The 13,287-nt window shown below is 39.6% G+C and overlaps 1 protein-coding gene across 2 annotated transcripts in view; it reads left to right on the top strand.

Moving 5' to 3' along the window:
• Positions 1–13,287, top strand: part of LOC113565372 (NPC intracellular cholesterol transporter 1) — a 236,790-nt gene that overhangs the window by 80,865 nt on the left and 142,638 nt on the right. For both annotated transcript variants that reach the window (XM_026987126.1, XM_026987127.1), the window contains exon 6: positions 2,252–2,470. In XM_026987126.1, coding sequence (XP_026842927.1) covers positions 2,252–2,470 — 219 coding nt within the window. The remainder of the gene's footprint in view (positions 1–2,251; positions 2,471–13,287) is intronic.

Below are 13,287 nucleotides of genomic sequence, written 5' to 3'. Positions count from 1 at the left end.
AATTTAAAAAATTACAGATTTTTTGTTAAAAGATGTAGAAGGTTTTCAATTATACCGTAACCCGTATCAAGGTGTTTGGTGTATCAAAAAGATAAAACAATGGATAGGTAACAGAAAAAAAGCTAATATATATATAAGAAAAAAATGTAATACTAAATATAACGAAGGGGAACGTTGGTACATTAATACCCGATACTTAGTCAGTATGGCTCTCCTTCGGCAGACGCCGCTAATATTGAACGACACGACAAAGAGTGCGTGCGAGAAAGACAGAAAATCAGTCTGAACGTGTCGTCGGGCGCTGCGTAACCACTGCAAATAGATTTGTTCCTTTTGGCTATATAAATGATCCGATTTGATCCAGATTCGGCAATCTTGTAATATTGTCATTCTCTATCATCGTGCGTTTTTAGTTTTCTCGTATCGTCGAAATTGTGGATGCCACAGATTTTCGCCCTTTGTGGGGGCGGAAGTGGGCTGGGCAAAGTTTTGAAACATTCTTGTAACAGTGACATATCACAGAAGTCCGTATGTATAATTTCGTTGCTCTAGCTCTTGTAGTCTTTGAGCACTGGGCGCTGATAGGGACGGACAGACAGAAAGACAGACAGGGCTCAATCGACTCGGCTATTGATGCTGATCAAGAATATATATACTTTATGGGGTCGGAAACGATTCCTTCTGGACGTTACACACATCCACTTTTACCACAAATCTAATATACCACAATACTCATTTTCAGTATCGGATATAATAAACATGATAAAATCAAGAATCTGCTTATTTATTACGTCTAAGGCGGAAAAAAGTTCACCGGGTCATCTAAAAATTGTTCGCTGTAAATTACCAACATTTAATTAGGCAAATTTTTTTTGTTGCGTGGCAGAAAAACGTCTGCGCAGAGCCAGCTAGTATAATTTATAAACATCTCCCAAACCGTTCGATCGTTATTAATGCATTTTTTTGTTTGCTCAAAAATTTTTGCCCTCTGCAAATAACGATAGCAAACGATAAAATATGCTGTTTAAATTGCATAAATTATAAGATCACATATATTCTGACTGATTACCGGGTAAATAAGGCCGCGGACTGTGCCTTAAGGACATGATTATATACATGAGGCAAACGCGCTAGTGATTTAAGGATCTGATGGTTTGCTTCAAGCAGCGGTACAATCGGCTCTTAGCCATTCAGTATCAATTTAGGGGTTTGAATGAGTCTAGGCGCAAAAAGGTAGCTCCGCAAGATCTGCAACAGCTGCTGGTGATGCAAATGCGGCAGCCGAATTTATCACATCGGATAGCATGCAGCCAGAAACGTCAGTAGCGTCCGTGTCCGTCGAGTCCGCAAATTCAGACTTCCCGGACCACCGGATATTGCCATCACAGGAACCAGGCCTGTGGTGCCAAAACCACTGTTGGGTATCCCACCATGGCTAGCCTAATCTAGACTTCACATCTAAGGATGTAACTGCATTTATATAAACGAAAACAAAAGCCGTCGGCTTAAATGTGGAGAAATTTAACTTCTCTAAGGACAGGGAGATAGCCAGCCTCCCTTAAGATAAGCGTCTACCAATTCAATTCGTTACCATTTGTTGAAACAAATTTTGGCCAGATCATTTGGTTGTAATAGAATACAAGGCTAAGAAGAAGAGGCCCCCCATAGCTCTCTCAAATCAAAATCAGAGCAATGTTTCATCCTCATCTTCCCGTCCTAATACTACTGACTTCTACTACTACTAACTTTTTTTTTAGCAACCTATCAGAGTGTTGGGGGCTTACGCAGTAAGCTTGGAACTCTCTACCGGGATAGTGTCAGCCAAATTTGAGGTTAGGCACAAGCTAAATTGTCCTGGCAATGGTGTCAAATTTACGTTAATGCATCAATAAGTTATATATTTTTCCTCCTGCAATTATTTCGCTTTGTTGTATAAAAAGCCGTTTTCTTTTAATTTCGTCGAGGAAACGAAGAAATCTTGCGGAATATGAAAACGGATAAATATGTGTTACAGGGTCAAGCTCAGTGTTAGCCTCGCTAAAACATAGAATCTTGTGGGAATACATTTTTGACTTATTCATATAAAGATTAATAAATAGTTCATGAAAAATAGTAAAAAAAAAAAAAACATGTATGACTGTATCAAGAAAATCTTATGGGTAACTTAAGCAAAAAGAGGATTATATGTATATTATTTTAATCGGGATAGTTTTGGTGGTCAATTGTTAATTATTTATTTCTCTGTTCCTAGGTTTCTGTGCCACAAACCGGTCAATTAGCACTTGATCTAATGTGTGGAGCTTATCCTGCATCACGCTGTAGTCCTTCAAAGTGGTTTAATTATATGGGAGATGTAAACAACATATATGTTCCATTTCAAATAACATATATTCAACACCCAACAAATGCTTCAATAAATGGAACTGTGCCATTAAACCCACACACTTTTCCCTGTAACAAAGCGATAAATGTAAGTTGTATTATTACACAGAACCCCACGTCTACCTAATTATGCAGTCATGAGTATTGCGAGTAGTAAGTATACGCGCAAAAACTACTTTTTAGTCTACAGCTGCTTTAAGAGCTAGGTGATGAAAAATCTCCATTAAAATCTCCATTTTATCAGATACAGTATGAACATTTTTATAAGAGTGGCTAAGTTTTATAGCAACTATAAGGAGAACTGTCGTTCGGAATTATTCACCTTGTTTTAAGTTTTATAAGATCTATTGGAGGAACTGTCCTTCGGAATCCTTTACATTTACTAGCCATCCAAACACTGCCTGAAATTGTTGCTCGTACAAATAACTTGTGTAAGTGTTTGAGTCTGTGTACGACTATTAACAGCTCTCTTCGATTAGAAAAGTCGATTTTTTTGCCTTCGACAATTACCTCCAATTACTTTTATGTAGATTAATTGAAACATGCGAATCCGTAAACAAATCTGTGCTAATTTGTGTATCAGGAGGGCGTACTTACTTTTTCACTTACTTTTGCGTTTTACGTTTTCAACCACAACGGTTTGTTTTAATTTTAAGCACTACCCGTTTCTGAAAATTTTTGTCATCATCAATTGCACAACTTTGCTGTATAAATTTGGCGACCTATTCAACCATGTGGTAGTCCCAAAACATTTGTAGTTCGAGTTTATTTTGTGGACGAGGCCAATTCCAAACTGCAGCAATCATTTTCTTATCTAACTTTCTACTTATCTACATATATACATACAGTGCCGCTCAACTGAATAGGTACAATAATTTTCAAAAGACAAACCGCTTTATCTTTTTAACCAACTTACCGATTTATATGAAACCATTTTTTTTTTATAGATTTATTCATTGTAAATATAGCAAGAAAGTTTGTGGTATCCCGGACACGTTTTTAAAGGCTATTTATTAATTTTTTCAAAAACATTACAAACGAGGGGGAACGTTGTGAGTTGCTGCGGACACCGCAACTCTACAGTTATACCCGATACTAAGTCAGTATGGCTTTCCTCCGGCAGACGCCGCTAATATTTAACGACACGACAAAGAGTGCGTGCGAGAGAGACAGAAAATCAGTCTGAGCGTGACGTCGGGCGCTGCGTAGCCACTGCAAATTGATTTGTTCCTTTTGGCTACAAAAATTATCTGATCTGATCCAGATTCAGCAATCTGATAGATATGGTCGTTATCTATGATTCCCCGTTTTTAGTTTTCTCGAATCTGCAATATTGTGGATGCAACAGATTTTCGTCCTTTGTGTGGGCGGAAGGGGGTGGGGCGAAATTTTGAGATACACGTTTTATAGTGAGATCTAAGAGAAGTGCGGATTCCAAATTTCGTTACTCTAGCGTTAATAGTCTTTGAGATTTGTGAATATCCCCAGATTTGCATCCTTTGCGGGGGCGGAAGGGGGTGTGGCGAAATTTTGAAACAAACTCGTCTCGGTCTGATATATTAGGAGTGTGGATACCAAATTTGGTTGCTCTAGCTTTTATAGTCTCTGAGATCTAGGCGCTAATGTTTTACTCTAAGCAAAGCCGCCTATGCTACCTGTGTGTTAGAGAGAGACAGGGCGAGAAAAAATGAAATTGTTTTCTTGATGCTGGCTATAATAGTAATACGATCCAATTCAGATTCTGCAGTCTAAAAGATATGGTCATTTTCTACGATTCTGCGTTTTTTGTTTTCTCGTATCTTTAAAATTGTGGATGCCACAGATTTTCGCCCTTTGTGGGGGCGGAAGTGGGCGGGGCAAAGTTTTGAAATATTTTTGTAGCAGTGACATATCACAGAAGTCTGGATCCAAAACATCGTTGCTCTAGCTCTTATAGTCTTTGAGCATTAGGCGCTGAAGGGGACGGACAGACGGACAGACGGACAGACGGACAGACGGACGGACGGACAGACAGACAGGGCTCAATCGACTCGGCTATTGATGCTGATCAAGAATATATATACTTTATAGGGTCGGAAACGATTCCTTCTGGACGTTACACACATCCACTTTTACCACAAATCTAATATACCCCAATACTCATTTTGAGTATCGGGTATAAAAATGCCTATTTATTCTAGCTCAACTGAATAGGTTCAGGAATTAAAAAATTCAAAAAGCACATCTTTGGCTGTTTCTAACATACAAAAATAACCATGAAGTATAAGTTAGTATTTGGAAGTCCCACCTTGGTGTTATATTACTGCATATATTCGATCTGTTAAGGACTTGTAAAAATGTTCTGATTTAATGGCGTCAATTAGGGTCTCAGTGTCATGAAATTGCCTTCCGCCCTCATATACTTTTCGAGACAATAGCCCCCCACAAAACGGTCAAGGTCCGATATCACAGGAGTGTGGATGCCAAATTTTATTGTTTTCATCATTCTGGCTATAATAATGATACGATCTGGTTCAGATTCTGCAGTCCAGAAAATATCGATCATTCTCATTTGATTCTGCGTTTTTGGCTTTCTCGTATCTTTAAAATTGTGGATGCCACAGATTTTCGTCCTTTGTGGGCCCGATGTTTTGAAAAACACTTGTTACAGGGACATATCACAGAAGTCTGGATACAAAATGTCGTTGCTCTAGCTCTTATAGGACATTGGTCCTATGGACTATGGACTTACGCCAAAACTACCACTTTACGTTCATCATGCAAAACATGTGCCCCCGATGTCTCCTCCTCTTCGCTCTTCCTCTGGCGGACTCTGCTTGGGCAATGTTATTTCAAGTCACCGCGGTGTTATCATGGTCGTTGGAAGAGCTCTTATTCTCCCCATTCTGTGCGCAAAGGTCCCGATAGTACCTTGTAAATGGAGTAGTGAGTGTTGATCACCTTTGTATTGTTTACATGGGGACTTACACTTGTTGCTCAAGTAACCGCATTTCAAACAGTTATAGCAGAGATATTTAGCTTTTACAAAAGATGGCCTTTGCAAACCTGTCCTAAACCTAAAAATAATGGACAACCATGCAGAATCTGTTCTCTCGAATTGCTGCCTTCAACTGCAACCATCGAATGAGAACTTTTCGGATTTGTTCCCTTAAGTTAATGTTTTCCCTACAGACGCAAGCTCCCATTTGCTTTTTTTTTAATTCTTTGAGAAAGTCGTCGCATCAATTTACGTAATTATGGGCAGTACATATGCTCATCATTAAAGCTTTACAGATCGGCTGGGACCATGGAAGGATTGGAATTTTTGCTCAAAGCTGAGTTAACGCATTGAACGTTGAAGACATGTCTGAGCCGTATTCGCTGAGTTCATCGAAGTCAGCAGGCCCGTTGACGATGATAAGGCTAAAGACGGATTTATCTTGTGGGTACAACAATCTCAAAGCAGCACCGGGTGGCGGCTCCGTTATCATGATCAATTCGTAAGTCTAGCAGTGGAATTACACTAACAAACAAAATAAGCAAAGGGTTTACGGGAACTCTAAGGAAGGACACTCTGGTACATATCTGTAAGACCAAGTTTTAGCATAACATTCGTACGTACCTTCTCTTTACGGTATATTTTGACGTTGACATGCAATGACTGCATCTTTCAAGAGGCGATGCAGTTACTGCACCGTCAAGTGGCCCGTGTGACACCAGCAGCTGTTACGCGCGGATCCCAGGCAAAACGCAGCCCTCCTCCCGCCCAACCGACCGAGGGGCGCTGCCGCATGACGCGCGGTGCGTAGCTGAACCAAACGCGAACATGCAAGAAAGATAGCTATTAGACTAACAATCGAGGAAAATTAGCACTAAACTTACTAAGAAACTAATCATGCAATCAAAATACAAATACCACTACAGTTACTAATTAATAGAAAGGTGTGTAAGGATTAATAATTTAATAAGAGGAAGAGAATTAGTGTTGGTAGAGGGAATTATAATCCGAGCATAAGACCCTAAACGGTTCATGCAAGGAATAATTCGATCTACAAAGTGGAAGGAACAACGGTATAAAATTTCTAGTCAGTCTAATAGGAATCGTGAAGTTTATGCGGCTCAACAGATCAGGGCTGTCTATGTCACCCCTGATCAAGTTGTGCATAAATATCACACCAAGCATTTATCAACGGGTAATTAAGGATGGGAGGTTTACTAAAAGTAGTCTACTAGAGTAAAATGGGAGTCTTACACCCGCATCCCAGTTAAGGCCCAGCAGAGCAAAGAGTAAAAAGTTTTTCTGTACTGATTCTATACGGTCCTGGTGTACTTTGTACTGAGGGCACCATACACAGGAGCCGTATTCTAAGATCGGACGAACAAGCGAGAAATAGAGAGTCTTTGTTATATAGGGGTCGTCAAATTCCTTTGACCACCTCTTTATAAACCCAAGCACTCCCATGGCCTTATTTACCATGGTAGAAATGTGTTCGGAAAACTTTAACTTGGGGTCCAACAAAACACCCAGATCATCCACCAGGGTAATTCTCTCAAGAGAACCCCCAAATAGGGTGTAGGGAGCCAACAAAGGGCTAAAACGATGAAATGTCATAACTTTGCATTTCGAGGCATTAAGGTGTAACAAGTTTGCACAACACCATGACTGAAAGCTATTGAGATCGGATTGCAAACGAGAATGAAATGAAATGTCCTTGTACTGGACACAGAGTTTAACATCATTGCTGCATTGCTGCGATACATTGCTGCAGGATAGTCAAGTCGTGGCTTAACCAAGAGGGAATCAATGTTTTGTAATGGTCTCCGCAGAGTTCCGACTAGAACCCTATAGAGAACTTGTGGGGAATTCTAAACCAAGTCGTTGCGCAAAAAAAACAGCAATTAAAAGGATTTGTGCCGAATTTTACAGGAAGAATGGATGAAAATCACCCCTCATCAGTGCGCACGTCCTGTAGATTCAATACCAAGGCGTTGCTCCATTTTTCTTAAGCAGAAAGGTCATCCTACTAAATATTAAAGTAGTTTTATTAAAAATACTAGGAATAGTGGGCAAATTTGAACTTTTTTAACCATTTTTTTTTGAGGTGGCTTAAGTATATGAGCAGGACATTTTGGAGATGATTTCAGATTTTAAAATTATTTCGCTGACTATATATTTTCATAGCTTGGTTGTTGTTGTATTAAAACACTGACATATAGAACTAATTTGAGACAAAAAATGGGAGCTGTAAAATAAAACCTTTTCTTTATTTCGCATAAATTCTTGGTGTAGTTCTTGTGGCTTAAGTGTATTGGAGCGCCTTTCGTATGCATGTACGTTTATATTTAAACGGATGGTATTATTTGGGCGAACGACACTTACATTACATTTTCAGCATATGCACTTTATGTAAGGCACACGAGGCTTCAGTAGTGTTAGGTTTTGTTATAGTGCGATGATAATAAAACCATTGTAGATAGTTGAAAAAGGACATCGCTTTTCAAAACACCACATGCATAAAAGCTTTCTAAAGCACCCAGATCATATGAGCTTATTAAATAAAGCGTATAGTGCGCAGCCGTTCATTTCCAACAAATTTGTTTAAGAAAAACGAAATGCGAAATTTCAGTTGCTCTAAATCTTATAGTCTCTGAGATCTAGACACTCATGATGACGGATCGACCGATATGGCTATATCGACTCGGCTAGTGATGTTGATCAAGAATATATATATTTTATGGGGTCGGAAACTCTTCCTTCTGGGCGTTACACTCATCCACTTTTCCCACAAATCGAATACACCCCAATACTTTTCGATTACCGGGTATAAAAAGGAAATGGTTTTACAACTCTTTGCCATTCACATCTTCCAGAAGGTAAATCGATCGACCCAGATCCTTGATAACTCGTTTTGGTACCAATTGGAGCTAACTTAGCATTCAAGTTATCTGTAGCTATACTCAACTAAAACTTCTTTTGATAACCTCTTGCCCAATCTAGAACGGTCGTATCTTCTACCGTTATACATTATACGGTTATACGTGCTTTGGTTTCTATCATATGCCTTTCTCAGATGTTTATGAACATCCACTCATATTCTTTGGAAGTCATCTGGTTCGCTGTGCCCTTGGTTAGCAATTCGAGTCATCACAACAGATTATAGTCTTTACTATGGGAAATCATTTTTTGGCCAAATTTTGTAAAATATGGTGGAGCCACTGAAACGAGTGGTAGCTATTAATACTACTAAGGAATGTATCCCATTCCCTACCCATTGCATCTTTCAACTATACCCTCTGGAAGCTTACAAGCCGATTTAAAAGAGTAGTCATGCCTAAATCGCCAATTAAAAATCCAGCAGGCGGTTGGTGCTACTCCAGTCAGCAAAAGGCTGATATCTTCGCAGACAGTTTAGAGCAAAGATTTAAGCCATTTAATCTTACGTCTGCTGTTACACGAAGGGCCGTCGAGCTACAATGGAAATGCCATTTCAAATGTCCTTGCCAGCAAGCCCAGTCCAAGAGGTGGTGCAGCAAATTAAGAAGCTGAAGGCCAAAAAATCCCCTGGTGAGGACCTGCTGCCTAAAAAAGCCCTGCTATTTATAGTGCTGCTCCTCAACAGCATTCTTAGGATAGGACACTTTCCTACCTGCTGGAAGACGGTGCTAATCTCCATGGTACCTAAGCCAGAAAAACAACACACAGAAGTCGATGGCTACAGACCAATTAGCCTGCTTTCAGCGCTAGGGAAGATGACGGAAAGAATGATACTGAGCCGCATCATGCAGCTTGAACCTGTAAAGCAAAGAATTCCAAAGTGGCAGTTTGGAGTTAGAAAAGGTCACGGCACGCCAGAACAACTTCATCGTGTGGTCCACTTCGCGCTTGATGCAATGGAGCAAAAAATGTATTCGGTAGCTGTGTTTATGGACATTCAACAAGCGTTTGACAGGGTGTGGCATGATGGCCTCCTCTTTAAGCTGAGAAACATATTGCCGCCGCAGCTATTCCAGCTGGTGAGTAGCTTTCTAATGGACAGAAGTTTTAGTGTTGTTGTAAATGGGGCAAAATCATCGAAGAGCCCAATCTGTGCAGGCGTCCCACAAGGCAGCGTTCTTGGACCAACGTTATATACCCTATATACAGCCGATATGCCTTCCCCAATGGTAATAACTGGGTTGGACGAGGACGATGTGTTGATAGCAACCTACGCGGATGACACTGCAGTGCTGACCAGAAGTCCAAGCATAAATCTAGCTACGGAAGCTCTGCAACAATATGTGAGCAGCTTTGAGGTCTGGGCTCAGAAATGGACCATAGGCATCAACAGCAGCAAATGTGCTAATGTTACTTTTGCTACGAGAACACTTTCTTGCGGAGGCATTAATATGCTGGGCTCCACACTTACGCACAAGAGCTCGTACAAATACCTAGGTGTTGTACTCGACAGGTCACTAAATTTCAAAACCCATACTACCATGGTTCGACAGTCGGTGATGGCGAAAGCGGGAAAGATGGCGTGGCTACTTGCACCAAGAAATAAGCTGTCGCTGTCACGATATACAAGTCCATCCTCAGCCCCATATGGAAATACGCACTTCAAGTTTACGGCATCGCGGCAAAAACCAACTTAAATAAAATTAGAGTTGCTCAGTCAAAAATTCTACGACGAATATGCAATGCTCCATGGTAAATGCGAAACAGCGACATCGAGAGGGACCTAAAGGTTTCCAAAGTGGGCGATGTTATACAATTACATGCAGCAAGGTACTTGCAACGACTTGGTGGTCACCCTAATGCGCTAGCCAGACGTTTAATTAACCCGCCAAGGAAAAGAAGACTCAAAAGGTGTCATCCACTGGATCTCCCTACTAGATCCCTCCTATAACATCTCATTAACTTTTTGTAAATATTGTAAATCATGTATGTACCTACTCCATATATGTAACATTAAGTTTATTTATGTATCTCTTGTGATCAATTGTTTTTCCCCTTAAATGTAAAACTAGATTAAGTTGCCACAAAAGGTAGCAGTAGTCTTGTTAAAAAAACAAATTTTCCACTTTAAAAAAAAAAAAAATATTCCAACCTTTGAAAACGAAAAAAGCATACAAGCACATATTTTTTTGAGAACATATTTAACCAGGCTCGGTTTTCACATTCACAAAAGTTTTCCGATTTACTTTAAGTGTAAATTGGGGATCCCGTTTTCACATTCCGCAAGATTTATTCGTTTCGTCAAGGAAAATGTTTTCGTTTTGAAAAGTAAGAAATCTTGCGGATTTGAGAACGGGATTTTACTAAGTGTTGCTGGGCTGGCTGGCTCATGATGACGCGGCGGGAGACAAACCCCAGAGCCGCAAATACTGTAAGACAACGCAGAAAGTTCGTTTGCGACATGTTCGGTGTATGAACTGACACATCTAAATACTGTATGGTGAGTGGTGAAATGCTCAGTTTTCTATGAATTGTATTGTATATTCTTATACTATGTGTGTTTTCTGTTATTCTGTTTATATTTTTTTAGTTTTCTCGTATTTTTTTAATTGTGCATGCCACAGATTTTGTTCTTGAGGGGCGTGGCATAATTTTGAAAAGGTAAAAATCGATGGATAAAATGTTAAGGTGCTTTTTAAGAATTCCACAGTTTAATAAAAACAGGTGTAAGATACTTAAGTTAACTGAAATATCAGTTTTGAAAAATTAAAGAAAAAAACCTCGAAAAACAAAAACAAAATCATTAAAGTTTTTAAAGCGCGAAATCTATCCGAAAAAGTCGATTTGGTTTAAAGCGAAAATGTGGTGTTTCATAGTGTAATCAGCTGAGTTCTTTATAATTGAGATTGGGAGGTGCGGAGCGGGTTCCGAATAATCATAATAATAAAATTAAAGAATACCAGCAATCGTTCGTCAGATTCGATTTGACAAGATAAAGTAGGACATGTTATTCAGGATTGAAAAGTAGAATTGATGATAGTAATTTATTTACTGAATTTATTTACTGGTTCCGTTCTTTGACTGCACAGACTATAGGAAACAATTTCCAGCTAGTTTTATATAATTATATCCGACAATCAAGAAGAGTATAGGGGTATATTAGATTTGTGGGGAAAGTAGCAAGCGTTTCCGATTCCATAAAGTATATATATTCTTGATCAGACGAGTCGATATATAGACGAGTCGATAGAGCCATGTGTGTCTGTTCGTCTGTCCGTCCGTCTTATTTGACGCCTAGTTCTCAGAGACTATAAGACTTCTGTAATATTACACTGAATAAAGTTTGCTTTAAAATTTTGCCACGCCATCTTCAGACCTCATCCACAATTTTGAAGATACCGGAAAACCAAAACGCAGAATCATAGAGAATGATCATATCTTTCAGATTGCAGATGTGGATCAGATCGACGTCGCTTACTCATTTTCTGTCTCTCCCTCACACTCTTTGTCGGTCGAATAATAGGGGAGGCATACTGACTGAGTATCGGATATAAATGTAGAGTCCAGGCCGTTGCGGCGACTCACAACGTTGCTCCTCGTTTTCACTTATTGTTGTTCGGAGGAGCAGTCCACTGGAAACAATTTCTATCTAGTTTACGATCGTTATCCGAAAAAGGAGACGATTGGTTCCGGCAATTCCAAGAGATCTCTTGGCAGAACATTTTTCTTGCATTTAGGCATAGATTTTACAATGCTTCCACTAATTTCAATGCGTAGAAACGTAAGCAACTAGAAACTTAACGTTTCGATTTCTATCAAATTAATATGGAAGAGTTTATCAGGCACTGAACGCATTATTTCCAACTCCACAGTATTTAGCATCCACATAAGATTTTATGTCGTATGATCATATGATCTGGGTGCTTTGGAAAGCTTTTATGCATGCGGTGTTTTGAAAAGCGATGTCCTTTTTCAAATTTCTACAATGGTTTTATTATCATCGCAATATAACAAAACTTAACATTACTGAATCCTCGTGTGCCTTAAATAAGTGCATATGCTGTGTTAATGTGTATATGTGTGAAGGAACCTGGGTTTCATACGGTACATAAACCGTCTACAGTGCGCAAAGGAGGGCCTAAAGATGTGATGGAAAATGAGTGATAGGCAGTTGTGGTACTGTTTCTTATACTGAATTTTATTGAATAAATGCATATCCTTATATAGCTGGCAAAGGTACTCTTATTGTATGGGAACGAACGCACAGGTTCCTTGTTATTTATGAGTATTTGCGTATGAGAGAGCACTATATATTCTGTAATAGTAAGTAAGTATATGTCTGTGACTGAACATTCTCCCGGCCTTTGAACTGGTGTTCAACAATCCCCAAGGCTGATGGCAAATCGGCCTGTACGGGGAATAGGGAGTGATGACATGGCTGGATCGTGATTTGATGGTCTTGGTTTCCATAGTGGATACTTCTTTTGGAAAATGTAGGCAGTAATCAATAGAATTGATATTGCTAGTATTGCATAGGCAGTGATTTGATGGTGCTGATGATAGTTGCTGACGTAGATCATCAAGTTCTTGAAGATAGTCTGATGTCTGATTCTTCAGTTGCCACATTGGTGGCGAGGATGATGTTTTCGATGGGCGTATGTTACCAAACCGAGTGCAAGTCGGTTTTACTTCGTTGATTGTGGTGCTGAAGGTGGTGCTACAGGGTGAGTAGGCCAGTTCATTCCAGTGTTATGGTTGACAACTTCGTTGCATACTGCTTGAAGGTTAGTTTTAGAATGCGTTGCGAAGATCAATTTATTTGGATGCTGAGTTTTCCATGCCAGCCTTTGTGTGTGTTACCTGACATATTGTTGCTGTTTTATTGTTAAGCAGTTGAGACTCGCAGCGATTGTCAACATTGAAGATCGTCTGGTGGTCAAAACAGATGATCTCCTCGTTGTGTATTTTAGGACAACGTCGGAATTCCTCTT

This window comes from Drosophila persimilis, unplaced genomic scaffold (assembly GCF_003286085.1).
Source record: "Drosophila persimilis strain 14011-0111.01,24,50 unplaced genomic scaffold, DperRS2 tig00000124-arrow-pilon, whole genome shotgun sequence".
NCBI classification, from domain to species: domain Eukaryota; kingdom Metazoa; phylum Arthropoda; class Insecta; order Diptera; family Drosophilidae; genus Drosophila; species Drosophila persimilis.
The sequence above is the reverse complement of the archived record's forward strand: the minus strand, read 5'-3'. Positions and strand labels throughout refer to the sequence as shown.